Source organism: Hypanus sabinus, chromosome 9 (assembly GCF_030144855.1).
Source record: "Hypanus sabinus isolate sHypSab1 chromosome 9, sHypSab1.hap1, whole genome shotgun sequence".
NCBI lineage: Eukaryota > Metazoa > Chordata > Chondrichthyes > Myliobatiformes > Dasyatidae > Hypanus > Hypanus sabinus.
The window spans coordinates 13,471,904-13,498,800 of record NC_082714.1 but is presented as its reverse complement, the minus strand read 5'-3'; the positions used below and the strand labels follow the sequence as shown (position 1 = coordinate 13,498,800).

Sequence of the window (26,897 nt, the reverse complement as noted above, 5' to 3'; positions counted from 1 at the left end):
CAAAGTTATGGTGAGAAAGAAGGAGAATGAGGTTGAGAGGGATAATAAACCCCTTTATAATCTGAGTCTGAGTCAAGAAAAGATACCGGTGCTATGGAAGATTTCCTGCTTGGTTCCAGTACCAAGAAGGTGACTCCATCTCGACAATGACTTCAGACCAATTCCCCTCACATCTCATGTGATGATGGTGCTGGAGAGGCTGGTCCTGACTTGGAGCACAGGTGGGATTTTCATTGGACCCTCTAACTTTGCCTACCAACCTCATGTGGGAGTAGATGATGCCATCATCTACCTGTTGCAGAGAGCTCAGTCTCACCTGGATGATGCCGGTGGCAATGTGAGAATCTATTTTTTTGATTTCTCTAGAGCCTTCAATACAATCCAGCCACTTCTTCTGAATGAGAAGCTGTAAAGGATGGGCGTAGACAAATCCACTATCTCCAGGTAGACCCCAGGTTGTACGGCTGGGTGGTTCTCTGTCTGAGATGGTGATGAGGGACACTGGAGCCCCAGAAGGGACTTTCCATTCACACTGGATACCTCAGACTTACAGTGCAATAGTGCAGATGTTCTCTGATGAGTCTGCGGTGGTTGGGTGTATCAGAGATGGGCAGGAGTCAGAGTACAGAGGACTGGTGGACAGGTTTGTGGAGTGGTGTGGGAGGAGTCACCTGCTCCTGAATGTGGCCAAAACCAGGGAGATGGTGATTGATTTTGGGAGGAAGAGGACTGTGACGAGCCCTGTATACATTCTGCGGTGAAGGAGTACAAACTCTTAGGTGTTCACCTTGACAACAGACTTGACTGGAAAAACAACACCAAGGCTGTTTACAAGAAGGGGATGAGCAGACTATTTTCTAAGGAAGGTAAGATCCTTCAATGTATGCAGCGGGATGTTGGAGATCTTTTACTAGTCTGTTGAAGAGAGTGCGGTCTTCTTTGCTGCTTCATGTACAGGGAACAGCATTGGTGCTGGTGATGCAAAAAGACAAAATAAACTTATCAATAAGGCTGGATCCATCCTTGGCTACAACTTGGACTCTTTTGAGTTAGTGGTGAAGAGAAGGTCACTAAACAAACTGTGGGCAATCTGGCACATTCTCTCCTTGACCTACTGATTAAGCAGTGGAGCATCCTTTCAAATAGATTCATTCAGTTCCGTTGTAACCAGAATTATTTCAGAAAATCTTTCCTAACAAATGCATTAAGCATGTAAGCTCATCTGGGTGTGGCAGGAGAACGCACATCATAGTACAATAGTCTCTGCTTTATTATTTAGTATATTACTATTGCGTAAAACAAGAGAGAATCTGCAGATGCTGGAAATCCGAGTAAGGCACACAAAATACTGGCGGAAGTTAGTGGGCCAGGCAGCATCTCTGGAAAAAAGTACAACCTGGCCTGCTGATTTCCTCTAACATTTTGTGTTGTGTGTGTTGTTATTATTGTGTATATTATATCACACTTTATTATTAGTTAAGTCTACACACTGCTAAGTTGTGTTTTTAATTGTTGCTGTGGTAACAAAAGAATTTCCCACTTAGGATCAATAAAGTGTTATTAAATCAGCCATGATGGCCTAATTCTGCTCCTATGTCTTATGGTTCTAAATATTCACCTATCTCCAGCTTAATGGGGCAGCAGAGTGGTGGAGTAGCTTGTGTACTGCTTTTGCAGCAGCGACCCAGCATTTTCGGTACAGAGTTTGTACGGTTTCCCCGTGGCCCCGTGGGTTGCCTCCGGATGCTCCCACATTCCAGAGACATCCAGGTCAGAAGGTTTTCAGCGTCTGCAGAATCTCGCGTCCCTGACAACAGAACCAATGCTCCATGGTTTGCATTGGATGAGTCAAATGTCATGCAGTGCTGAGGATTGAGCGGCGACCCGGTTCGGGGTACAGAAGAACATGAGGGGTGTAGCCAGTGTAAAAGTGCAGAGTTTTACTTTCAGGGAGGGTGTGCTAAATACAAGAGAGCTCTGGTTTAAGATCAGAGGCGTGAGATTTAAAAGGGTCATCGGATATCTTTTTAACACAAAGGGGGGTGCACAGTAGGAATGAGCTGCCAGAAGCACTGATCGTTTAAAAGGCTTCTTTGAAAGGTTTAGGGGGGCAATGGCCCAGTGAACGCAAATGGGACTACCTCGCCGGACGACACATGGATGTGTTAGGCCGACTGTCGTGTCTCCGTTCTGTAAGCTCTATGAAAGTCCAAAAGTCTGCAAGTCTTTAAGGGGAGTGTCGCCACTAAGAGTGTATCGCAGGACTGGTAACACAATCCCATGCGTAGTTCAGCATGAGTGAAATGTGTTGAGATATTGTTTGGTTCATACTGGACCCAGCCTGCGCCTTTCCTTCATCTCTTGTCTCTTATCTTTCGCAGCACGGCAGCGATGCTGCAAATTGGAGACAGCCATAATCACACGAGGTTCGGCAGGTGCTGGAAATCCAGAGTAACACACAAAATGTTGGAGGAACTCAACAAGTCAGGCAGCATCCGTGGAGAGGAGCGGAGTTCATGTTTCAGTCTGAGATCCTTCAAGATCCACGGGAAACCACCGTGAGCCAAGAGCAGCAACTAGTCCGTCCCCCCCGCCCCATTGGAGAATAAACCCCGCCCACTGACCATCTTGATGGCTCGTTGACAGCTCATGCTCAGGCCTTTTCTACCGGGACCAAATGTCTCTTATTATCAAGAACATTCAGAAAGAATTTTTAGAAACTAAGTAACTAAATAAAAGCTTAAAATTTAATGGATTATTTAAGGTTAATTAAAATATATGCTTTATGCATCGAACATTACAGCATAGTACAGGCTTTTCAACCCAAAATGTTGTGCCAACCTTTTACCTACTCTAGGGATCAATATAATACTTCCCTCCTATATAACTCTCCATTTTTCTATCATCCATGTGCCTATAATAAGCGTGCCCTGTATCTAGTAACACCCCTGGCAGTGTTTTCCAAGCTCCCACCACTCTCTGTATAGAAAATTTACCTCAGACATCCCCTGTAGTTTCCTCCAATCACCTTAAAGTTATGCTGTCTCACATTATGCTTTCTATATTGAGATACTTATAGATATATGCAAACATATATGCAAACATATGCAAGGAAATGAATCTCAGGTGACATACGCGCACTTTGATAATTACTTTGAACATTAAAAATCAAACATATATACAGGAATTTAAACTCATGTCACATGTTTGCGATGGTACGTTGATGCATTTAGATGAGATCTGCACATCGACATAGATAACATATAAGACCATAATACATAAGAACAAATTAGGCCATTCTGTCCATTAGGTTGCTTGGTGGTTCCATTATAGCTGATTTATTAACTCTCTCAACCCCATTCCCCTGAAACCTTTGCTGTCCTTGATAATTAAGAACCCCTCAACTGTTTTAAACCTTCAGCCAGAGATTGATGAATCTGTAATATTTGTTGCCACGGGCAACTGAGGAGGTCAAGTCTTTTTGTATATTTCAGGCAGAGGTTGATAGATTCTTGATCGGTCAGGGCATGAAAGGATGAGGGGGGGGTTGCGGGAGTGCGAAGTCAAAGGCGGGAGATTGGGGCTGAGAGGAAAATTGGATCAACGATGATGAAATGGCTGAGCAGACAGTAGCTTAAGGTCTTATGGTCTAGATATACCCAGTGACTTGGCCGTCTGAGGCACGTAGGTCTGTTTTTTTTAAATATAAAACCAGGTTGAAGAGTGAAATTAATTGTGCCAGCTCCCGATTTGATTCACACTGGAAGGACTGGAAATCATGGAAGGATGATATTCAAGTCAATATGAGAAAACACCGTGTACGTGGATGGCACACAAATGGTCTCACCTTTTAGAGGTGGGTTGAAGATAAGCGAGGTGCAAGTGGATCAAATCGTGAGCATTGATAAAAAGAACAACATGCCAGTGGAGCTCGCAGCGAGAAGAGAAACAAAAAAAAAACCTCACAAGTCTACTGTTACATATGCAATGATGAGGCTCCAGCTTCCTGTCTGGACACTGTATTTGAATGTGGAGAAGAGAGAGAGAGAAAAAATCCCCCTTCCCTTTGAGCCGCAGCTGACGGAAATGCAATCCACACTCGAATGATATGCAGACTCTGCCAGAAACTACAGGCAGTCCGGTTCCTCCTCGGTCACGAACACAGCCCGTTAAAACTCGGAAGGCAAGCACGAGCGAAGGACAGCGTTAGCACCGAGAGGTGAGGGGGGGATCTGCCGTTTGTCACCGTTACCTGGATTAACCCTTCACCTCTCGCAGGGCCGGGCAGGAGGACCCAGGCGCCCTTCCCGTCACCCGCACACTATGGAAGCAGAAGCCCTGTACAATTTTGTGGCGTCGGCCGCGGATGAGCTGAGCTTCAACAAGGCAGATATTCTGAAGGTGAGTCTTGAACAGCTATCTCGAGCACAGTTCGGTAATTAAAACTGGCGCCGCATTCGTCCAGTTAATATACAATATGGTATGCTTTCGAAAGGGCTATTCAACCTTACCGGCCATTTATCAAAACGATGCTGGAGTTGTTTATGAAATAAACTTAGTCAGCCAGGCAGGGTTGTATGTCAGCAATTGCTTGGCCATACAATAGCTTGCTCCATATAAAATTTGAAACATGCAGTTTGACCCTTTCTTGCCCCCAACCAAAAAAATTAGAGCGAATGATCTCCCCTTTATTTCGATAAAGAAATGCACCCAAACATGTCTCCCGCCTATCCCTAACCCGAAATGAAGACCCAGCTCAAATTTTAATGCTTCTAGGTTCCTTCACCACCTTCCAATGCAGGATTTTCTGCTGATGTACTTCACAGCCATAACGCATTTTCCACACTTGAAATACCATGTTCTGTTCTGGTTGCCTAATTATAGGAAGGCTGTGGAGGCTTTAGAGAGCGTGCAGAGGAGATTTACCAGGATGATGCCTGGATCAGTTGCGCAAACTAGGGTTTTTCTCTTTGGAGCAAAGGAGAATGAGAGATGTAGAGGTGCTAAGAGATATAGATCAAATGGGCAGCCAGAGATTTTTTTCAGGGGCGGAAATAGCTAATACGTGACTGCGTAATTTTAAAGTGGAGTAAAATATGAGGGGGGGGGGGGAATGTCCGAGGTCAAAACTTGGGAAGAGTGGTGGGTGCTTTGCCAGAGATGGCAGTAGAGTTCGATACATTAGGGATATTTGAGAAGCTTTTGGGGAGGTAGATGAATGATTTAAAAAATCATCATGTGTAGGAGGGAAAGGTTAGATTGATCTTGTAGTAGATTAGAAGGTCAGCACAACAACATGGGTCAAAGGGCCTGTACTGTGCTGTAGTGCTCTATGTTTTATTAAGGATTCTAATTTAACTTGTGCTTCTCCCAAGTTAATTCATGGATTAACTTTCATGTTTGTCAGGTTCTTCAACTCAACTGCACTGAAGAAATCCTGACTATATGCAGGTTACACAGGGAAATAGCAAAGATCTGGTATCCTGATCAAATGGTTAAGATAGAGCTTAAACTGAACTGCTATTGCAAGATCTTTGTAGCTCAATATGCATCAGGTTAATTGTCACAGTTAAGTTTATGGTAACTTTATTTCTCAAATTTTACTACAGGTAGGAAAATAAAACTGTAATAGAGTGAATGTCATTAGTAAATATTAAATACAAGTTTAATTTAATTTTGTTAAATTGGCACAGAAGCTAGCTTTAGGCAAGTCAAAAATTAGCCTGTATGAAACAAAATAATTACTGTTTGGGAACATTATTGAATTTATTGCTATAACTTCTGAGATTTCCACTGAGAAAATAACGAGGAATCGCAATAGGAGGTTTTCATTGAAATTTACAAGTAGTATGTGAAATATTTAACTCACTGATAATCTCATGAAAATGTTCGTAATATACCTAATTATATTTTCCCCACTTGCTAGCTCCTTCACAGTACCAGCCTCCCCCCATTGGACCTGTACACTTACATTAATTTCAAATCTGAAATTAGAATCTAAATGGGGTTTATCATCGTTGACTTAGATGAAGTGAAATTTGCTTTGTGATAGCAGTACATAAAAATTTACCAAGTACAAAAATAACTAAATAGTGCGAAATAAGAGGAACTATAAGGAAGTGATCATGGATTCAGGAATCTGATGGCAAAGGGAACAAAGCTGTTTCTGAATCATTCAGTCTGGGTCTTCAGGCTCCTGTATTCCTCCCTGATGGTAGGAATGAGAAGTGGGAATGTTCAGATTGATGAGGGTCTTTATTGATGGATGCCATTTTCTTTGAGGCCTTGCCTCTTTGTGGAGTCTTCAATGGCAAAGAGAATTGTGCTGGTAACGGAGCTGACAGAGTCTACAGCCCTCAGCAGCTTCTTACGATCATGTGCATTGGAGTTATAATACCAGGCTGTGATGCAACCAGTCAGAAATGTTAAGCTTAAAATGAAAGAAAAACAGTTGGAGCCCATCTTCAGGCCATGGTCATGATCTCCAGGACATAAGTGCATTATAATCTCCTTAGTCTGTCTTGGTGCCCGGACTCTGTTACAAGAGAAAAATAATGAATGGCAAAGTAAAACTTGCAATGTCTGGAACACCATTTACTGGGCACCATTCATCTGCCTGCATCTCATCCCAGTGATCTCATTACATCACTTCTGTCAAAGTACATTTATTATGTAAATATGAATGTTATCATAGAATCTCAAGATGGTATTTTTCTTGCAGATGTTTACAGGATATTAAAAAAATGCCGTAGAATGTATGCAAAACTGTATGGAGAATATGAGTTGTTGAGTCCTTCAAAGTGAGACTATAGGTTGTGGACTAGGTTCAGAGTTGAGGTCAGTGAAGTTATCTACGCTGGTTCAGGAGCGTAATGGTTGTAGGGTAATAGCTGTTCCTGAACCTGGTGATGTGGGACCTAAGGGTTCAATACCTTCTGCCTGGTGGTGGTAGCACGAAGAGGTTATGGCCTGGATGGTGGACGTCCTTGATGATGGATGCTGCTTTTGTTTTGAGGCAGCACTCCCTGTAAAAGTGCTTAGTGATGGGGAGGGCCCTTCCTGTGATGCACTGGGCTGTATCCACCACTTCCTGCTGACTTTTCCATTCCGTTCTTGGGCATTGGTGTTCCCATGCCAGACCGTGAAGCATTGTGCAACGATCACAAACAAGAGAAAATCTGCAGATGCTGGAAATCTAAACAACACGTACATGATGATGGAGGAACTCAGCAGGCCAGGCGGCATCTATGGAAACGTTGACGGGCCGGGACCCTTCATCAGGACTCCATTATCTACATTTTCATGTGCCTATATATCCTATGATCTTCCTAAACATTTCAATCATATCTGCCTCCACCACCACTCTTCTCCTGATGAAGGATCTTGGCCCAAACTTCGACTGTAGTCTTTCCCATGGATGCTGCTGAGTCCCTCCAGCATTCTGTGTGTGTGGCACCATGCATCTATAGAAGTTTGTTAAAGTTTTAGCTGACATGCCAAATCTATGCAAACTTTTGAGAAAGAAGAGGTACCATTGTGCCATCTTTGTAATGGCACTTGCGTGCTGGTCCGAGGACAAATCCTTTGATATGGTAACAGCAAGTGCTGATCAAATGGCCACAATCAACAGTAATTATCTGGTCAGGACTAACACGGGATGACACAGACATCATTAGAGATTCATGATCATTCTTCAACATTTGAGACTGACATTTATTCCCTTTGTTATGCTTTTTACTTGTGGAGTGCAGTCACTGAATGAAGAAAACTTGGCCGTCAATTAACATATAGTATAGGTCCAATAAATGGCAAGGCATTGAATGACCAAAATAATCTGTTTCAGGGATAACCATGGACCAGGTAATCTCTGTATTGCGTGAGTTGAATGTAAGGCTCGTTCAATGAGTAACTGACATTGAACATAGAAAGTATTGCAAGGGAACAGACCCCGCAGCTCACAATGTTTTGAATACTTAATCTTGTGATGCCGAATTAAATTAATGCTTTCTGCCTACACATGGTCCATATCTCTCCATTATCTACATATTCATGTGCCTATATAACACATCCTCTTAAACATTTCAATTGTATCTGCCTCCACCATCACTACTGGTAGTGCATTCCAGGCACTCACCACTTCTTGTATTTTTTTTAAAAACCCTCCCCACTCATCTTACCTTAAATGCATGCCATCTGATATTCTGCATTTTGACCCAGCTGTCTCCTCTATCTCTGCTTCTCATCATTTTATAAACCTCGATCAGATCTCTCCTCAGCCTCTGGAGAAAACAGCCCTAGTTTTTGCAACCTCTCCTTGTAGCACATGCCTTCTAATCCAGGCAGCATCCTAGTAAAACTCCTCTACGCCTCTCCAAAGCCTCGACATCCTTCCTGTAATGGGGCAACTAGAATTGAATGCAGTAACCCAGATGTGGCCTAACCAAAGTTTTTTTTTAAGTGTACAACGTAACTTCCTAACTTTTGAACAGTTAAATGAACTTTGTACAATGCTGACTTTGAATTCAGTTCCAAAAGTGTACAAAAGAAAGTCTTGTAATGATGCATACCATGATGCTGTCAGACTAGGCTGATTTTTAGGTTTGTAGGGATGGTGTTAAGGACAGCACAGGGAGTTAGGGGTCAAATAGTAATTTCAAAACTGTGTGTTCACTAATTTACAACATCCATTAATAAAAGATCCACTATTCTTCATCGTGAGTCTTCACTTCTGGTCAAAATGGCAATAACCTGTGTGGTCCATCAGGGTTTTCTAGGTTTGTAGGGATGGTTCTGAGGACACTGCAGGAGTTGGAAGTCCCGTTATGGTTTAGGGAGAGCTGGAGGTCAAAGGCAGGAAGTGAAGAGTCAAGGGCAGGAAGTGAAGTCAAGGGCAGGAACTGGTGGCTGGGGGGTGGGGTGGTTGCTGCTACTTGTGTTGTTCTGCTGAACATTGTGGGCAAGTTGGGTCAGAATATGTAGTGACACTTGCAGGCCACCATACCCCCCACCCCCAGCACACCCTTGATGCAAACGATGTATTTCACTGTATGTTTTGATGTACGTGTGACAGATCCGAATCTGGAATGACCTTGGTCGTAGGTTGAACAGTTACCCATTTTTCAAGCAGCAACTGGAAGCGAAGTGCAGAGAGAAAAAAAATTTGTTAATGCAGCTATGTTTGACACCAGACCCCACTGAGATTGACTCTGCTGTGGACCGATTAGTTTGGATCATGGCTTGCATCTCATCATTTGGCAGAGGTAACAAAGCAACTTAGTTGAAGAAGGATGTCCCCAGTCTGTCTCAATAGACAGAGGCAATGACTTTTGAGAGGTCAATAGAAGTCACATCCTGTGGCTATTGCTGCCCTCTGCGAACTGGAAATGAGATAGAAGTCATTGTCACAGAGAGCTACAGACTCTTCGGCCCATCTGGTCCATCATTATTCTGTCTAGCCCCTTTTACCCACTCCTGGCCCATAGCCCTCCATACCCCTCCTGTCCATGTACTTATCCACACTTCTCTTACATGTTGCAATCAAGCCCATATCCACCACTTCTGCTGGCAGCTCGTTCCCCATTTGTACCATCATCTCAGTGAAGAAGTTCGGCATCCGGCTCTCCTTAAACATTTCACCTTTCCCTCTTAAACTATGACCTATAGTTACAGTCTCGCCCAACTTCCGGAAAAAAGCCTGTGCTTGCATTAATCCTTACTATACACTTCATAATTTTGTATATCTCAAATATACAGATATGGGTGAAAGTCATATCTCTCATGGCTCTAAATGAAAGCATTTCGTACTCCAATTTGAGGAGCAGCTGGGAGACAATGAGGGGGCAGTGGTGGTGACACTCCCTCTGTAGTCATGACAACTGTTTTTTTCTGTTTGTATTTGAAGGTGGTATCAATTAAATTTGTTTATTATTATTACATGTATTGAGGTACAGTGAAAAACTTGTTTTACATATGGATTTGTCCATATGTTTGTCCATCCAGAACAATTCATTACAACAGTGCATTGAGGTAGTGCATTGTAAAACAATACAGTGCAGAATATAGTCTTACAGAGAAAGTATAATACAGCTAGACAGTAAGATGTAAGGTCAAAACAAGATAGATTGTGAGATCAAGAGTCCATCAAATGCCCAAAAGAGGTTCACAGAAGCACAAACCATCAAAAATTGTCATTCAGCCAAAGGAGATTATGTCAGGGTAAGAAACTAAATGGTAGTGAAGTGGTTAGCACCGCTCTTTACGGTACAGGCGACCAGGGTTCAATTCCCGCTGCTGTCTGTAAGAGTTTGTACGTTCTCCCTGTGACCACGTGGGTTTCCCTCTGAGTGCTCTGAGTTGGTAGGTTAATTGGTCATTATTAGTTGTCCCATGATTAGGCTAGGGATAAATCGGGAGATTGCTGGGCAGTATGGCTCAAAGGGCCAGAAAGGCCTGTTCTGTACTGTATCTCAATAAATAAATGGCTTCTCCAAGCCGACACTGCGAGCACTAAGGCCCTAATTTTCCAAAGATGTCTCCCATGGATAGGAAATATAGCTTGCGCATCTGATACCAGACACTGTTTTCCCAATGTTCTATCACAGAATGAAATTTCCAGCAGAAAAAAAGAAAGAGGTTCAAAACCTCTTGCGAAACTGTGATGTCTGCACTGGTTCCTCACTCATGACCTACCAAAATGGATAAGCATCACTCAGGATGGCATTGAAAACTTTGTGTCCATTAACCAGGAGGGCACATCAGTCCAGTGTGACTGAGAGGATTATGCCAACCCCTAAATTACCCTGTGCGGCACTTCCCACATCATCTATGGAGAGTCTTGTAAACTCAATGTGGCTTCATCACACTTCATCATGCCCAAGGAATTGGGAGCAAGTTATCTGTGATCCCTAGAATTTGCCTCAAGACATGTGCCAAAGAAGTGGAGAGTATATTGACTGGCTACTTCACAACCTGATATGGAAACACCAACGCCCCTGAACAGAAAATCATACAAAAAGAAGTGGGCATGGTCTAGTCCATCATGGGTATAACCCTCCCCACCATTGAGCATGTCTACACAAAGCGTAGTCGCAGAAAACCAGCATCCATCATCAGGAGCTCCCACTACCCAGGTCATGCTCTCCTCTCGCTGATGTTATTATTAAGGATGAGGTTTTGAGGTACTTGGAGACTAATAATAAAATAGGTCAAATCAGCATGGTTTCTATGAAGGGAAATCTTGCCTGACATATCTGTTTGAGTTCTTCAAGGAAGTAACAAGCAGGGTGGACAAAGGAGAGGCAGAGGATGTCATTTACTTGGATTCTCAGAAGGCATTTGATAAGGTGCCACACATGAGGCTGCTTAACAAGATAAAATCCTATGGCATTACAGGAAAGATACTGGCCTGGATAGAGGAATGGCAGACAGTCAGGAGGCAGTGAGTGGAAGCAATGTGATTGTAGCAGGACTTGGACACATTGGAAGAATGGGCAAAATGTGGCAGATGGAATGCAGTGTTGGGAAATGTATAGTGCATTTTGGTAAAAGGAACAATAGTGCAGACTATTATCTTAATGGAGAGAAGGTTCAAACATCAGAAGTGTAGAGGAACTCTACACTCGTGCGAGAATCACCAAAGGTTAATTTACAGGTTGAGTCTGGTAAAGAAGGCAAATGCAATGTTGGCATTTATTTCAAGGGGAATAGAATATAAAAACAAGGAGATAATCCTGAGCCTTCATAAGATATTAGTCAGGCCACACTGGAGTATTGTCAAAAGTTTTGGACCGTTGGAGAGAGTCTGGGGAGGTTCATGTGGATGATTCTGAGAAGGAAGGGGTTAACATATGAGGAGTGTTTGGCAGCTTTGGGCCTGTACTCACTGGAATACTGAAGAATGTGTGGGGATCTCATTGAAACCTATCAAATGTTGAAAAGACTAGATAGGGTGGATGTGGAGAGGATGTTTCTTATGGTGGGGGTATCCAGAACTAAAGGGCACAGCCTCAGAATTGAGGGGCGACCTTTTAGAGCAGAGGTAAGGAGGAATTTTTTTTAGCCAGAGAGTAGTGAATCTGTGGAATGCTCTGCCACTGACTGCGATGGAGGCTGAGTCCATGGGTATATTTAAGGAGGAAGTTGATTGTGTCCTGATCGTTCAGGACATCAAGGGATATGGCGAGAAAGCAGGTGCTTCAGGTTGAGTGGGACCTGGGATCGGCATGATGGAATGGCGGAGTAGACTCGATGGGCTGAATGACCTAATTTTGCTCCTGTGTTTTATGGTCCTTGTACCTCTGTACCCATGCAACATATTCGTAAACACACCCATCAATTTACCTTTGATTTTTCTTGTTAACCACCTGTATGGAGGGGAAAATTCCAGTGGCCAATTACCTCAGCGCTGAACTGACTATATAGACTACTGACCCACTTTCAGGGTCTCTGACTTTGTTATGTACCTGTGTGTTTTTTCACAGATTCTATTGTATTTGTTTTCCTGTGGGTGCCTTCAAGAAAGTGAATCTCAGGTATACTCATAATAAATTTACTTTGAACTTTGAAAGTAGAGCACCCAGATGAAGCCCACATTGTCACAGAGAGAATTTGCAAACTCTGGGCAGAAAGCACCAGAAGTCAGAATTGAACCTGGTTTTCCCAGAGCTATGAGGCAACAGCTTTTATCTGCTGTGTTACAGTGCCACCACCTGGTACCAGCAATCAACTTGAGTCATCGATAGGAGCAGTAAATGGCATTCATTGGCTGGTGGTCAGAGGATGAGCAATTTAAAGGAAAATATGAGGTAAAACAGGGGAAAAAGAAAGTCTTCTGGCTTTGCTGAGGGGATTTACTGACATTTCGGTCGCTGTGGCCTTTTCTCATTTAGAGAAAATAATATCAAAAATTGACTTAATAAACCCCAAAAAACATTTTGCGTTTATACAGTGCTTCTCGTATAAGGAAATGTCACCATTTGAACATTAGCAAGCTAAACTTGAGTCTTTGACAACTTGTGTTCCGTTCTGGTCACTTCATTACAGGAAGGATGTGGAAGCTTTAGAGAGGGTGCAGAGGAGATTTACCAGGATGCTGCCTGGATTACAGAGCATGTCTTATGTAGAAAGGTGGAGCAAAGGAAGTTGAAAGGCGAATTAATTGAGGTGTGTAAGATGATAAGAGGCGTTGATAGAGTGGCCGTCAGTGACTTTTTCACAGGGCGTCCATAGCTAATATGAGAGGACATACTTTTAAGGCGATTGGAGGAAAGTTTAGGGAAGGTGGCTGAGATATATTTTTACACCAAGAGTGATGGGTGCATGGGACACACTGCCAGTGGTGGTGGTGGAGCCATGTACATTAGGGATGTTTACGAGACTGGTATATAAGCACATGGGATAAAAGAAAAATTGAGGACAATGAGTTGTGTAGGATTGATCATGGACAGGAGAAAATCTGCAGATGCTGGAAATCCTAGCAACACACACTAAGTACTAGAGGAACTCGGCAGGCCAGGCAGCATCTATGGATAAGAGTAAGCAGTTGACGATTTGGGCCGAGACTCTTCATCAAGACCATGGAGTTGATTTATATAGGTCAGGAAAACATTGTGGGCCCAGGGCCTGTACTGTGGTGTACTGTTCTATGTCTCCAAACCATCAAGGGGAACATTAGAGCAGATTGGTGATGGTGTGGATAGCGCCAACATTTGTCAAAGTAAACAACAGGTTATCAAGAATTTCAGTGTGCTGTGATGCATCTTGGGAGGTCAAATGCAAGAAGGAAGTTTAGTAACTTGACCCTGAGAAATATTAATGTACAGAAAGATCTTTGCGTTCAAGTCCATAGTCCACTGAAAGTGGCAACACAATTGGATAAGCTGGTAACGAAGAAGTCAGGCATGCTTGTCTTCATCAGTTGGAGTTTTGGGTATAGAGGTGGCCCCCATTTCTCGAACATTTTACGACCGCTCGCTGTTACGAAAGACCTACATTTGTACCTGTTTTCACTAACCAAAGAGGATTTTTGCTTTTACGAAAAAAAGATGCCTGCTTTATACGTGTGTTTACCCCGAGAAAGACTACAATGACCATGAAACCTTGTGCGGGCAGTTGTTTGCGCATGCGTGTATGCGTAGGTGTGTGCGTGCCGATTTTTTTTTGTTCTCCAAATCAATTTTGGCTCGCTGTCTTTCTGAGTTTGATAAGTGAAACGACACTGCGCATACAATATTTCTACTTTATATAGGGTGTATATTTATCATATCATTCCTGCTTTTACTATATGTTCATGTTATTTTAGGTTTTATGTGTTATTTGGTATGATTTGGTAGGTTATATTTTGGGTCTGGAAATGCTCAAAAATTTTTCCCATATAAATTAATGGTAATTGCTTCTTCGCTTTACACCTTTTCGGCTTACAAACAGTTTCATAGGAACGCTCTTCCTTCGAATAGCGGGGGAATCCTGTAAAACTTTAACTAGGCCACATTTAGAATATTGTATGAAGTACAGGACAACACAGTAATGTAACGGTTTGCAAAACGCTTCACAGTGCCGGTGACCCAGGTTCAATTCCTGCCACTGTCTGAAGGGAGTGCCTAGATTTCCTCCCACTGTACAAAGATGAACAGGTCAATAGATTAATTGGTCCCATGGGTGTAATTGGGCAGCACCAGCCCATTAAGTAAATACTGGTCACTACTGTATAGTGTAAGTTTTGGAGATGATGCAGAAGATATTCTTTGCTCAGATTGGTGCACTTAGCCAAGCATGGGTTATCTTCTCTGGGGCATCAGAAGCTGAGGGGATGACCTGATAGAAATGTATAAAGTTATGAGAGGTAGAGATAGGGCAGGCAGTCCAAGACTTTTACCCCCCCCCCCCCCACCCCAAGGATGTAAGTGCCTAATTTTAGAGGGCTTCAGTTTATTGTGAGGGAGGGGGGAGTTTAAGAGATATGTGCAAGGCAAGGTTTGTTTTTACACAACAGTAAGTGCCTGGTATGCACTGCTTGGGGAAGAAGTGAAAGAAGATATGATATCAACATTTAAGAGACATTTTGACAGCCATATGAGCTGTCGCGGATGGAAGATGGAAGGTGCCTGCGTGCAGGCAGATAGGATTAGTTTAGACTGGCTCATAGTCGGCAGAGAAATTGTGGGCTGAAGGCTTGTCTGTGTACTGTACTGCTCTATGTTCCATGTATGTTCTAAAGAGTGGAAAAAAAAGCTCTGCCATGTAGTTTTAAGCCACCTCTTACTCACCTCTTATGTCTAAATGACTGGCAGCTTTAAGGGGAAGCGAAAGTGAAGCAGTCAACGCATGACAGCATATGTCTGAAGTAACGTGGGCATTGCCCAGCTATAGTGACATGGTTTGTGGAGATATTTTAGCTGCAGGGTAATGAGGGAAAACAGGGAGTCAGTAATATACATTCACAACCAATGGACAAGGAAGGCTTGGAAGGCAGTGTATGTGGGCTGGGGGTGTGGATGGGATGGCAAATGAGTGTTGATGCTTGCTCCCCCTTAAGTCATCTCAACAATGTGGAAAACTGCTTCTCCGTGAGTGGTGCCCGGAGTGAGGCCGCCTTGCCCCACTTGTAACTCCAGGCTGTCCTCCATTGCCACATGGAGCCTGAGAATGGCAATAAAACAACCACCAGACTCGCTATTTCCACCGATGGAGTTTCAAGACACTGTGTGGTTTTGAGGCGATAGAAGGCACCCACTAGACACTTCCTGTAAGGAAGCAGCGAGACAAGGTTCAGTTTGCTGTACTGAGATTCTTTAGATGTAATTCAATGTACCTTCATTTAGAGTTATAGAGTTATAGAGCACTGCCACACAGAAACAGGCCCTTCAGCCCATCTAGTCCATTCCAACTATTATTCTGCCTAGGCCCATAGAACCCCACCCAGACCATAACCCTCCATGATCTTCCCATCTATGTATGTATCCAAACTTCTCTTAAGTATTGCAACTGAACTTGCATCTACCACTTCCGCTGCCAGCTCATTCTACATTCGCAATACCCTCTAAAAAAGTTCCCCCTCGGGTCTCCCTTAAATATCAGCTTTCACCCTTAAACTATGTCCTGTCATTCTAGTATCACCCAAAAGCTGGGGTGGGGGTGGTACCTGCTTGCATTTACTCTATCTATACCCCTCATAACTTTGAACTACCCTCTGGTTATCATCTCCGGAGTGGCTGGGCCCTTTTATTTTGTATACAGAATGTCCTCCACAGCTACTGGAGGCAATTACCCAGACAAGCCCTTTTTAGAATTTTGTAGATTTTAACCCCTTCATGTTGCTCTGTCCTCAAAGTTCGAACCTCAAAGTAAGTTTATAATCAAAGATACCATATACTACGTTGAGGTTCATTTTCTCGTAAGCGTTCACAATAGAATAAAGAAGTACAATATAATCAATGAAAAACAGCACAAAGATTGACAACCGATGTGCAAAAGAAGACAAATTGTGAAAATGCAATAAATAAATGAATAATATGGAGAGCAAGAGTTGCAGAGCCCTTGATAGTGAGGCCATAGGTTGTGGAAATAGTTCAGAGTTGTGATGAGTGAAGTTATCCACGTTAGTTCAGAAACCTGATGGTTGAAGGATAGTAACTGTTCCTGAACCTGATAGTGTGGGACCTAAGGCTCCTATATCTCCTGCAGCAAGGCGAGAACACAGCTTGGATGGTGGGGGTCCTTGCTGATGAATGCTGCTTTCTTGTGGTAGTGCTCCTTATCACTGTGCTCAATGGTGGGGAGGGCTTTTCCTGTGATGGACTGGGCTGTATCCACCATTTTTTGTAGACTTCCTATGACAGTGATTACTCTTCTACCTTGACCATCAAAAACCTAGTTTCACACCATTGCCTGTGTATACTGAAAATTTCCCAAGGATCGAGGAAGGTATCAATAGGACTGGATTACTGAAAGGCACAATAAAAGTCTGGTGTTTCCCTTTGAACTGTGGACTTGATTGCCTGTGCCTTTAATGACACATAGATAGTAGAATTGCTGAGATATATCTTATTTATTTAGAAATACAATGTGGGATAGGCCCTTCCGGCCCAACGAGTGACACCGCCCAGCAACCCACCTATTTAATGCCAGCCCGCTTTACAATGACCAATTAACCTATTAACCTGTACGTCTTTGGAAAGTAGGAGGAAACCACAGCTCCTGGAGGAAACCCGCTCATTCACGGGAGGAGTGTACAAACTCCTTACAGAACTCCAATCTCCGGTGTCCCAAGCTGTGATAGTGTTGTACAAACCACTACGAGACTGTGATGATCATAACTAATCTGGTAAAAAGTGTTCCTATCCGCTAGAAAATCTATCTGATATTTCAGCCTCATTGATATCAAAATTAGGTGTGTTCTACAAGGGAAGGACATGTCCTTTATTATATCCTAATATCAGTGAGATAGTAATATACTGTGGGTATTGGATATATCATAAACACAAGGAATTTTGCAGATGCTGGAAATCCAAAGCACCTGGAGAAACTCAGCAGGTCAGGCAGCATCCTTGGAAATGAAAAAATGTCAATGTTTTGGGCCGAGACTTCCTCAGGACTGGGAAGGAAGGGGGAAGAAGCCAGAATAAAAAGATGCGGGGAGGGGAAGCAGGATAGATAGAAGGTGATAGGTGAAGCTAGGTAGGTGGTAAAGTTAAAGGGCTAGAGAGGAAAGGATCTGATAGGAGAGGAGAGTGGATCATCAGAGAAAGGGAAGAAGGAGGGGTCCTAGGCCGAGGTAATAGGCAGCTGAGAAGATGTAGGAGGTCAGAGTAGGGATAGAAGAAAAGGGGAGGGAGGAAGAATTTTTTTTTACCAGAGGGGAAATTGATATTCATGCCATCAGGTTAGAAGCTACCCAGATAGAATATAAGGTGCTGCTCCTCTGCCCTGAGGGTGGTCTCATCTTGGCCTAAAAGGAGGCCATGGACCGACATGTTGGAACAGGAATGGGAATTACAATGTTTGACAACCTCAAAGTTCCACTTTTGGCAGGTAGACCAGAGATATTCGATGAAGTGGTCCACCAATTGACGACAGATATCATCAATGTAAAGAAGACCACATCTCAAGGGGCAGTTTCTATCCCACTATTACAAGACTGTTGAATAGATCTCTTGGAGGATAAGAGAGACTCTTGATCTCACAATCTACCACATCACAACTTTGCATCTTGTTGGTCTACCTGCACTGCACTTTCCCCGTATTTGTAGCACTTTAATCTGCAGTTTGTTATTATTTTGCCTTGTAGTTGGTGTGCACTTGAGTCAAGTATGATGTTCTCCTAGCCCTAGGGGATTGTCTGTTGCTGAGTCTTCAGGTTGGTCTAGAGGCCCATCTGAGATCCACGTGTTCTGGTGATGTTAGGATGGATTTCCTTAACAGAGAATGCCTGTACATGACTTTGTTTAACATGGGGAGGCTATTGCAAAGGCTGCCATCGGGGGTCAGGGTCCAGCAGCATGGGACACAAGACAGCTGTGGGGCCCTTCGGTGCTGCAGCCTTCCTCTGCCATCACTGCAGTACGATGTGTCATGGTCTTCTGCCAGCTCCACAACGAGGTCTTAGCTGGATCGCTGTTTGTCTGGAACCTCCCTCTTGACCTTACTGCCATGGGCGACCCTAGCAGGAGCTAAGCTCCAGATGGCATCGCTCTCAGGATCTCAAGCCTCTCCACCACAACAAAGTGGTGATCCTCAAAATGGACCTTTTTACCCGGTAGTACCTCAGTGCCCTGTTGTAATGAATTGATCTGTATGAAGAGTATGTGAGATATGTTTTTCACTGTACCTCCTCAGGGCAAAGGAGTAGCACCTTGTATTCTGTCTGGGTAGCCTCTAACCTGATGGCATGAATATCAATTTCCCCTCCGGTTTAAAAAAAAATCCTCCTCCCTCCCCTTTTCTTCTATCCCTACTCTGGCCTCATACATCTCCTCAGCTGCCTATCACCTCTACCTAGGTCCCCTCCTCCTTCCCTTTCTCTGATGATTCAATTTCTTCTCCTGTCAGATCCCTTCCTCTCCAGCCCTTAACAGTTTACCATAGGATTTTCCATCAATGAACGTTCTTTGAATGTCCTCACAAAATTACACAAAAGGCAGTTAAAATTTACAATGCAGAAGAGGGTTATTAAACCTTACATGTATCTACAGATGGTAGTGGATGCCTGTACGTCTTTCTCCTACAGACATGGGAATAGGCAGTAATTCAAACTAAGTTTGGGTCCTTTATTAAGTAATAGAGTGGCAAAGTAGCATTTTTCTTCCCATAGTTTACTCCACAGAGAGTAATAAACCCACCAGCAAATTCCACACTAAACGCTGTTTAGAGAGAGAGTTGCATGGGACAATTTTTAAACTGGTATCAATCAATTTTAAATAGAATATTGTACAGGAACAGTCCCTTTGGCCCACGACATTCCCAGTTATTTATTTACAAACGAGAAAATCTGCAGATGCTGGAAATCCAAGTGATGCGCGTAAAATGCAGGAGCAACACACAACGCCAGGCAGCATCTCTGGAAAGGAGAACCGTCGATGTTTCAGGCCAAAGCCCTTCAGCAGAATTTAACAATACAGCACGAAATAGGCCTTCAGGCCTTTTGAGCCACAGTGCCTCTGCAACTCCACAATCCCCATTGGCCCTAACCTAATCACAGGCCAATTGACAATTGTCAGTGAACCGACCTGGTAGGTCTTTGGACTGTGGGAGGAAACTGGAATAGCTGGGGAAAATCCACACATTCCACAAGGAGGACATGCAGAAATTCCTTACAGAACAGTGCTAGAATTGAACTCATAACTCTGGATCGCCCCGAGCTAGGTAAATGGCCTCTAATTACACTTCTGCCTGTACATGGACACCATCCTTCCATTCTCTGCAGGTTCGTGTACCTATCTAAGAGCCTCTTAGTTACCACCACCGTGATTGTCTTCACTACCACCCCTGGCAGAGCACTCCAGGACTCACTGCACTGTTTTTTAAAGGAAAACTTGCCTCGCATGTCTCTTTTTGACTCCCCTTCTCACCCTCAACCTTAACAGAATTGGAATAAAAATGTTTATTAACATTTGTTGTGAAATTTTTTTGTTTTGTAGCAGCAGTACAGTGCAAGACCATCAAAATTGCTGTAAGTTACAAAAAAAGTGCAAATAATAAAATAATATAAGTAACAATACAGATAATAGCTTACATGTTCAAAGTAAATTTATTATCAAAGTACATATATGTCACCATATACTACACTGATACTCATTTTCTTGCTGGCATTACCAATAGAACAAGGAAATAAAACAGAATGAATGAAAAGGTACACACAAAGCCTGACAAGCAATCAGTGTGCAAAAGAATATGAAGTTGAAAGTAAATTTTATTCTAAGAATACATATATGTCACCATATTTTGCATCAGTCTTCACTGTGGAAGACACTAGCAGTGTGGTGGAAGTCTGAGAGTGTCGGGGAACAATAGTGCGTGAAGCTGCCAATACTAGGGAGAAGGTTCTTGGGAAACTGAGAGGTCTCAAGGTAGGTAAGTTACCTGGACCAGATGGTGTACAGCTCAGGGTCCTCAAAGAGGTGGCTGAAGAGATTGTGGAGGCATTAGTAATGATCTTTCATGAATCAATTGATTCTGGCATGGTTCTGAAGGAATGGAAAATTGCAAATATCACTGTAATTTTCAAGAAGGGAGAGAGACAGGAGCAAAGAAACCGTAGGCTAGTGAGTCTGACTTCACTGGCTAGGAGATATTGGAGTCAATTGTTAAGGATGTGGTTTCAGGGCACTTGGAGGCACAAAATAAAATAGGCCATAGTCAGCATGGTTTCCTCAAGGAAAAATCTTGCCTGACAAATCTGTGGGAATTCTTGGAAGCAATAACAAGCTTTTATTGCTTGTTCGCATTTATTTTTAGAGGACTGGAATATAAAATCAAGAATGTAACGTTGAGGCTTTATAAAGCACTGGTGAGGCTTCACATCAAGTATTGCAAGCAGGTTTGGGCCCTTGTTTAAGAAAGGATGTGCTGACATTGGAGAGAGTTCAAAGGAAGTTCACAAAAAGGATTCCAAGATTGAAAGGCTTGTCATATGAGGAGCATTTGATGGCTCTGGGGCTTTATTCACTGGAATTCAGAAGAATGAGGAGTCACCTAATTAAAACCTATTGAATATTGAAGAGTCTCAATAGAGTGGATGTGGAGAGGATGTTTCCTATGGTGGGGTGTCTAAGACCAGAGGGCACAACCTCAGAATAGAGGGGTGTCCTTTTAGAGTGGAGATGAGAGGAATTTCTTTAGCCACAGTGTGTGAATCTGTGGAACTTGTTGCTACAGGTGGCTGTGGAGAGCAAATCATTGGGTATATTTAAGGCAGAGGTTAACAGATTTTTGGTTAGTCAGGATAAGGAAGGATAGGGGGAGACAGTAGGATATTAGGAGATTGGGGATGAGAAGGAAAATGGATCAGCCGTGATGAAATTGAGCGGACTCGATGGGCCAAAGAGCCTAACTCTGCTCCTGTATCATATGGTCTTACATACAACCCTGAGACTCATTTTCCTGCAGGCATTCTCAGCAAACCTATAGAATAATAACTATAACAGGGTCAATGGAAGATCAATAAGAGTGCAGAGGACACCAATCTGCAAATACAAATATAAATAAATAGCAATAAATAATGAGAACATGAGAAAACAAAATAAAGAGTCCTTAAAGTGCGATAACTAGTTGTGGGAACATCTCAGTGGAAGGACAAGTGAGTATAGTTATCCCGTTTTGTTCAAGAACCTGATAGTTGTGCAATAGTGATGGTTCCTGAACCCGGTCATACAAAAAACAATAATAAATATATAAATGACCAAATAAATAGATAAATTGTGATGATAGCATTGAATACTGACCCTATAGTCAAAGAAGAGCATTCTGTTTTCTATTATGTTATGCGTTCTATTATTGGACATTTTGATACCTCTACACTTCTGTTAATCCTATAAATTTTTATCAGGTCCAAATGAATAACATTCACCAAGCAATACTGCATAGATGCAGGGCCTTTGGCCCACACAGTTTATGCTGACCACATTGTCAACCCAGCTAATCCCATTATTTTAGGTTTGGCTGATATCCTTCCAAACACATATATATACATACACACACACACACATATATATATACACACACACACACACACACACACCTACCTTCCCCTCCCCCCCCCAGTGTTTCTTAAATGATATGATGTTACAATGGGAAAATGGATAGGACTTGGTTCTGAGGTCTCCAGAACAGAAGCAGAGGTGGAAACTATAGACAGACCATGATAGGACTCATATGATGAAAGGTAGGGCAATGAAGAGTGTGGTAGAACAGGGGAATCTTGGAATATAGTTCCATAATTCCTTGAAAGTGGTGTCACAGGTAGATAAAATGTTAAAGAGAGCTTTTGGCATAGGCCTTAATAAAATATTGAGCACAGGATATTATATTGAAGTTGCATAAGATGTTGTTGAGACCTAATTGAAAGAGTTGTGTGCAGGTATGGTCATTGATATCTACAGGAAATATATTGAAAAGATTGAAGGATTACAGAGTAAAATTACAAGGATGCTGCCAGGTCTTGAGGACCAGAATTACAGGGAAAAGTTGTATAGGTTAGGACTTTTATTCCCTAGAACGTAGGAGAATGAGGGGAGATTTGATAGAGGTATGCAAAATTATGAGGGGTACAGATAGGGTAAGTGCAAGCAGGCTTTGCCCATTGAGGTTGGGAGAGACTAGAGTCAGAGGCCATGAGTTAAGGGTGAATGGTGAAATGATGAAGGGGAACCTAAGGGGAAACTACTTCACTCAGAGGGTGGTAAGTGTGTGGAACGAGTTGCCGGCAGAAGTGGTGGCTGTAGGTTTGGTTTCCATATTTAAAAGAAATTTGGATAGGTATGTGGATGGGAGGGGTATGGAGGGCTATGACCGGGTGCAGGTCAATAAGACTAGCCAGGTTAATATTTTGTCATGGACTAGGTAGGCTGCGGGGCCCGTTTCTCTGTTTAGTGTTTGATGACTCTATGACAGAATTCAAATATTGGTCACAGGCTGCAGCCCTGGAAGTGGTGACCAGTCTGATGGTGCCCTCTTCTGCTGGAGGGTATAAAGTGTTGAACAGCATTGCTGGTCTTGGGATGTGGAAGGACCAAACAGCAAGTGACCTGTACTTTGGAAAGAGAGGGAAGGGATTGGAGACACTGGCCACTGGTGGAAATTGGGGAGATGGGATTAACGTTTGCGATTGGGCCAGGAGCCTGTCATTGGGTTCCGGCAGGATCAGGAGATCAGGATGCAAGTTCGTGAAGGGCGAGGAGCAAAGGTGGGGAACTGGGACAGGCAGAGATCTCGGCTTGAGGTGACAGGTTAGATGTGGATGGGGGATGTTGTTTCAATGTGGGAGTTAGAAATTGGTGGTGTGAGGATTTGGTTAAGTTCTCTATTACCCACAGTGCTGCCAGACCAGCATTTTGAGTATCTCACCAAGCTTTGTTCTGAGTGCCTCAAGGTGGATATCCCTATGACAACTAATTAAGTTCTCCTGCAATTCTTGAAAAGGGTCTTTGCACAGAAAATAATGCAATGAGTTTAAAATAATGGAGTAGAAGGAAGTCCCTTCAGCACAGAAATGAGGAGGAATTTCTTTAGTCTGAGGGTGATGAATCTGTAGAATTCATTGCCAGAGACAGATGAGGAAGCCAAGTCATTGTGTATATTTAAAGCAGAAATTGATAGTTTCTTGATTAGTAAGGGTATCAAAGGTTATGGGAAGAAGGCAGGAGAATGAAGTTGAGAGGGGTAATAAGTCAGTCATGATGGAATGGTGGAGTAGACTTGATGGGCCAAATGGCCTAATTCTGTTCCCATGTCTTATGGTGACTTACAATATGAAGTGCCCAACTGAGGGTACTGATTGGCATTCTTTTGTTCAGATATGGTTGTAAAAGAGGAACAGAATTCAACAGTAAAGCTTAAAATGTGAGTAATAAATTTCTTAAGCCACAAATGGAGAACTTTGTACAGTTTCGGAGTCCCCATTTCGAAAAGACGTTGACAAGAGCAGAGATCCCCAATCTGGTGTCCATGGACCTCATGCTTAATGGTATTGGTCCATGACAGTGAAAAGGTTGGGAACCCCTGACTCGAGAGAATGTTTAGCATTGTTCTGTCAGCAGTGTTAACACTCAAATAGAAGCAGAGACTTGACAGATAAAGAATTTTTAAATATTTCCAAAGTAATTAAAGATCAACAGTTTAAACACACCACAAAGAAAATGATGAATGGGATTTTTGCATGTCAAATTCTTTGCTGTAAGTATTAACTGTATTTGTCACATTTGCATTGAAATATTCAGTGAAATGTGTCCTTTGTGTCAATGAGCAACACAATCCTAAAATGTGCTGGGGCAGTCCACGGGTGTCGCCTTTCTTCCAACACCAAAACAGCATACCCACAGCTTACGGTATGTGTTTGAAATGTGGTAGGGAAGTGGAGCACCTGGAGGAGCAAAGGAGGTTGGACATTATTGGGAGAAATTTACAAATTCCTTGCAGACAGTTGCAGGATTTGAACACTGATTGCTGGCACTGTGAAGTATTATGATAGGCGCTTCACTACGTGATGGCCCGGAGAATGTAGTTGAGGCAGAAACTTTAATGGAATCTTGCAAACTGAGTGTAAGATTGGAGCAGCGTGGTGAATTTGGTTTTGTGTTGGAATGGTGGATCTAATTGTCACTGTTCATCTGTTGGGAGTGAGAAATGGAGCAATATTTTCATGTACTTTGCACACACGTGCATTGGCTTGTGACATCAAGTGCTTTCATTAGTGTGCTCCTTATAAGCTGCTGTTAATATTAATGTGTTGTAATGAGCCAGAAAGGGCAAGTTTGAGAATCTCAGAAGCTGATAATCCTCTGGTATTTTTAATGCTCAATGGTCTCTAGAGTTTGCAGAGAATGGTATAAAAAAACAAAAAGCATCCAGTGAGTAGCAGTTCCATTGGTGAATGAGAGATTCAGAGGAGAATTGCCAGACTGACTCAAATAACCACATTTGAACTGTGGTGCCCAGAAGAACATCTCTGAATGCACAACACGTCGAACCTTGAAATGGATGGGCAACAGTCGCAGAAGACCACGAACGAAACATACACTCTGAGGCCACGTTATTAGGTGCTGGAGGTAACTAATAAAGTGGCCACTGAATGCATATCTGCAGGCTATCAGTTGCTTCATAAATTCAACCTTTTATTCTGGCAGCTTCGTCCTTCTTTTCCTGGCCTGAAGATGGGTCTTCACGCAAAACATCGACTGTTTATTTCCATGGATGCTGCCTGACTTACTAAATTCCTCCAGCATTTTGTGTGTGTCATTTTAGAAAAACACTGACGTTGTAGGGAGCTAATTAAGTTTCAAAATGGAACCTCTTGACCATGTCTGCGTGCTTTAATGCGTTAAGTTGCTGCCACATGATTGGCTGATTAGATATTTGCATTGACAAGCAGGTGTACCTGATAAAGTGGCCGCTGAGTGTAGAATGCTGGGAAGGTGGTAATTTTATTTATTGTAAGTTGGTTTATTGTCATGTACCGAATGCCATTCACACAGACCATTCCCCCATGTCAGTACATCGAGATAGTACAAGGGAAAAGCTGTAAGAGAATGCAGAATATAGTGTTAGAATAGCCAGATGGTGGTGTAGTAGCATCCTCAGTGGAACTTCAGTGGTCCTGGGTTTGAATCCAACAGGCACCTTGTGCACACTCCATCTGTGCTGGGTTGAGCATCGAGCTAGCAACTCGGCCTCGAAAAAAGCAGGCAAGCGCTACAGAAACGGCAAGGTTGACACCCGATTATGCTATGAGGCATGAAGAGGAACAACATAATTTTAGAATGTTTGCTGTTCAGTGAGGCTTTATACAATAAATGCAATCTGTTTTCTTCAGGTGCTGAACATGGAGGATGACCCTAACTGGTATAAGGCTGAATTACATGGCATAGAAGGTTTTATTCCCAAGAACTACATTAAATTGAAGCCACACAAGTGAGTATTTACTGGGATTTCCTTTTTAATTTCCTATACAACTTCTTTAATCTTGCTGAACCGTAACAATGTGCTCAGTGTTGCTAGATGGAGCAAGAGCGAAACTTCTACAATTGACCTCAGCGCCTAGAAGGGAGCAGATTAACACATATGGTAAGCATAGAGTAAAAACTGTAGATGCTGGAATTCTGAAGTAAAGTTCAAAACTCCTGAAGGTAGTCAGCTGGTTAGACAGCATCTGTGGAAGGAGAAGCAGAATTAGGAGAACAGGCAAAGAAATGAGAAATGGAATATGGTGTTGGGAGGTGTATGGTCATGCGTTTTGGTAGAAGAAATCAAAGGGTAGATTATTTTCTAAATGGAAAGAAAAATTCAAAAAGAAGTGTAAAGGGATGCAGGATTCCCTAAAGGTTAATTTATAGCTTGAGTCTGTGGTGAGGAAGGCAAATGTGATGTTAGCATTCATTTCGAGGGGACTAGAATATAAAATCAGGTATGTAATGTTGAGATTTTATAAAATACTGGTGAAGCCTCACTTTGAGTATCATGAGCAGTTTTGGGCCCTTTTCCTAAGAAAGAATATGCTGACATTGGAGAGGATTCAAAGGAGGTTCACGAAAATGATTCCAAGATTGAAAAGCATTAAAAATATGAGGAGCATTTGATGGCTCTGGGGCTTTATTCACTGGAATTCAGAAGCATGAGGGGTGACCTCATTAAAATCTATCAAATGTTGAAGGGCCTTGATAGAGTGGATGTAAAGAGGACTTTTCCTTTGT

At 42.7% G+C, this 26,897-nt stretch overlaps 1 protein-coding gene across 1 annotated transcript in view; it reads left to right on the top strand.

Moving 5' to 3' along the window:
- The first annotated feature begins 3,575 nt into the window (after positions 1-3,575).
- LOC132399105 (GRB2-related adapter protein-like) overlaps positions 3,576-26,897 on the top strand; it is a 63,395-nt gene continuing 40,073 nt past the window's right edge. Inside the window, exons 1-2 of the mRNA XM_059979070.1 lie at positions 3,576-4,401; positions 26,021-26,118. Of these exons, the coding sequence (XP_059835053.1) occupies positions 4,324-4,401; positions 26,021-26,118 (176 nt within the window). The 5' untranslated portion in view covers positions 3,576-4,323. The remainder of the gene's footprint in view (positions 4,402-26,020; positions 26,119-26,897) is intronic.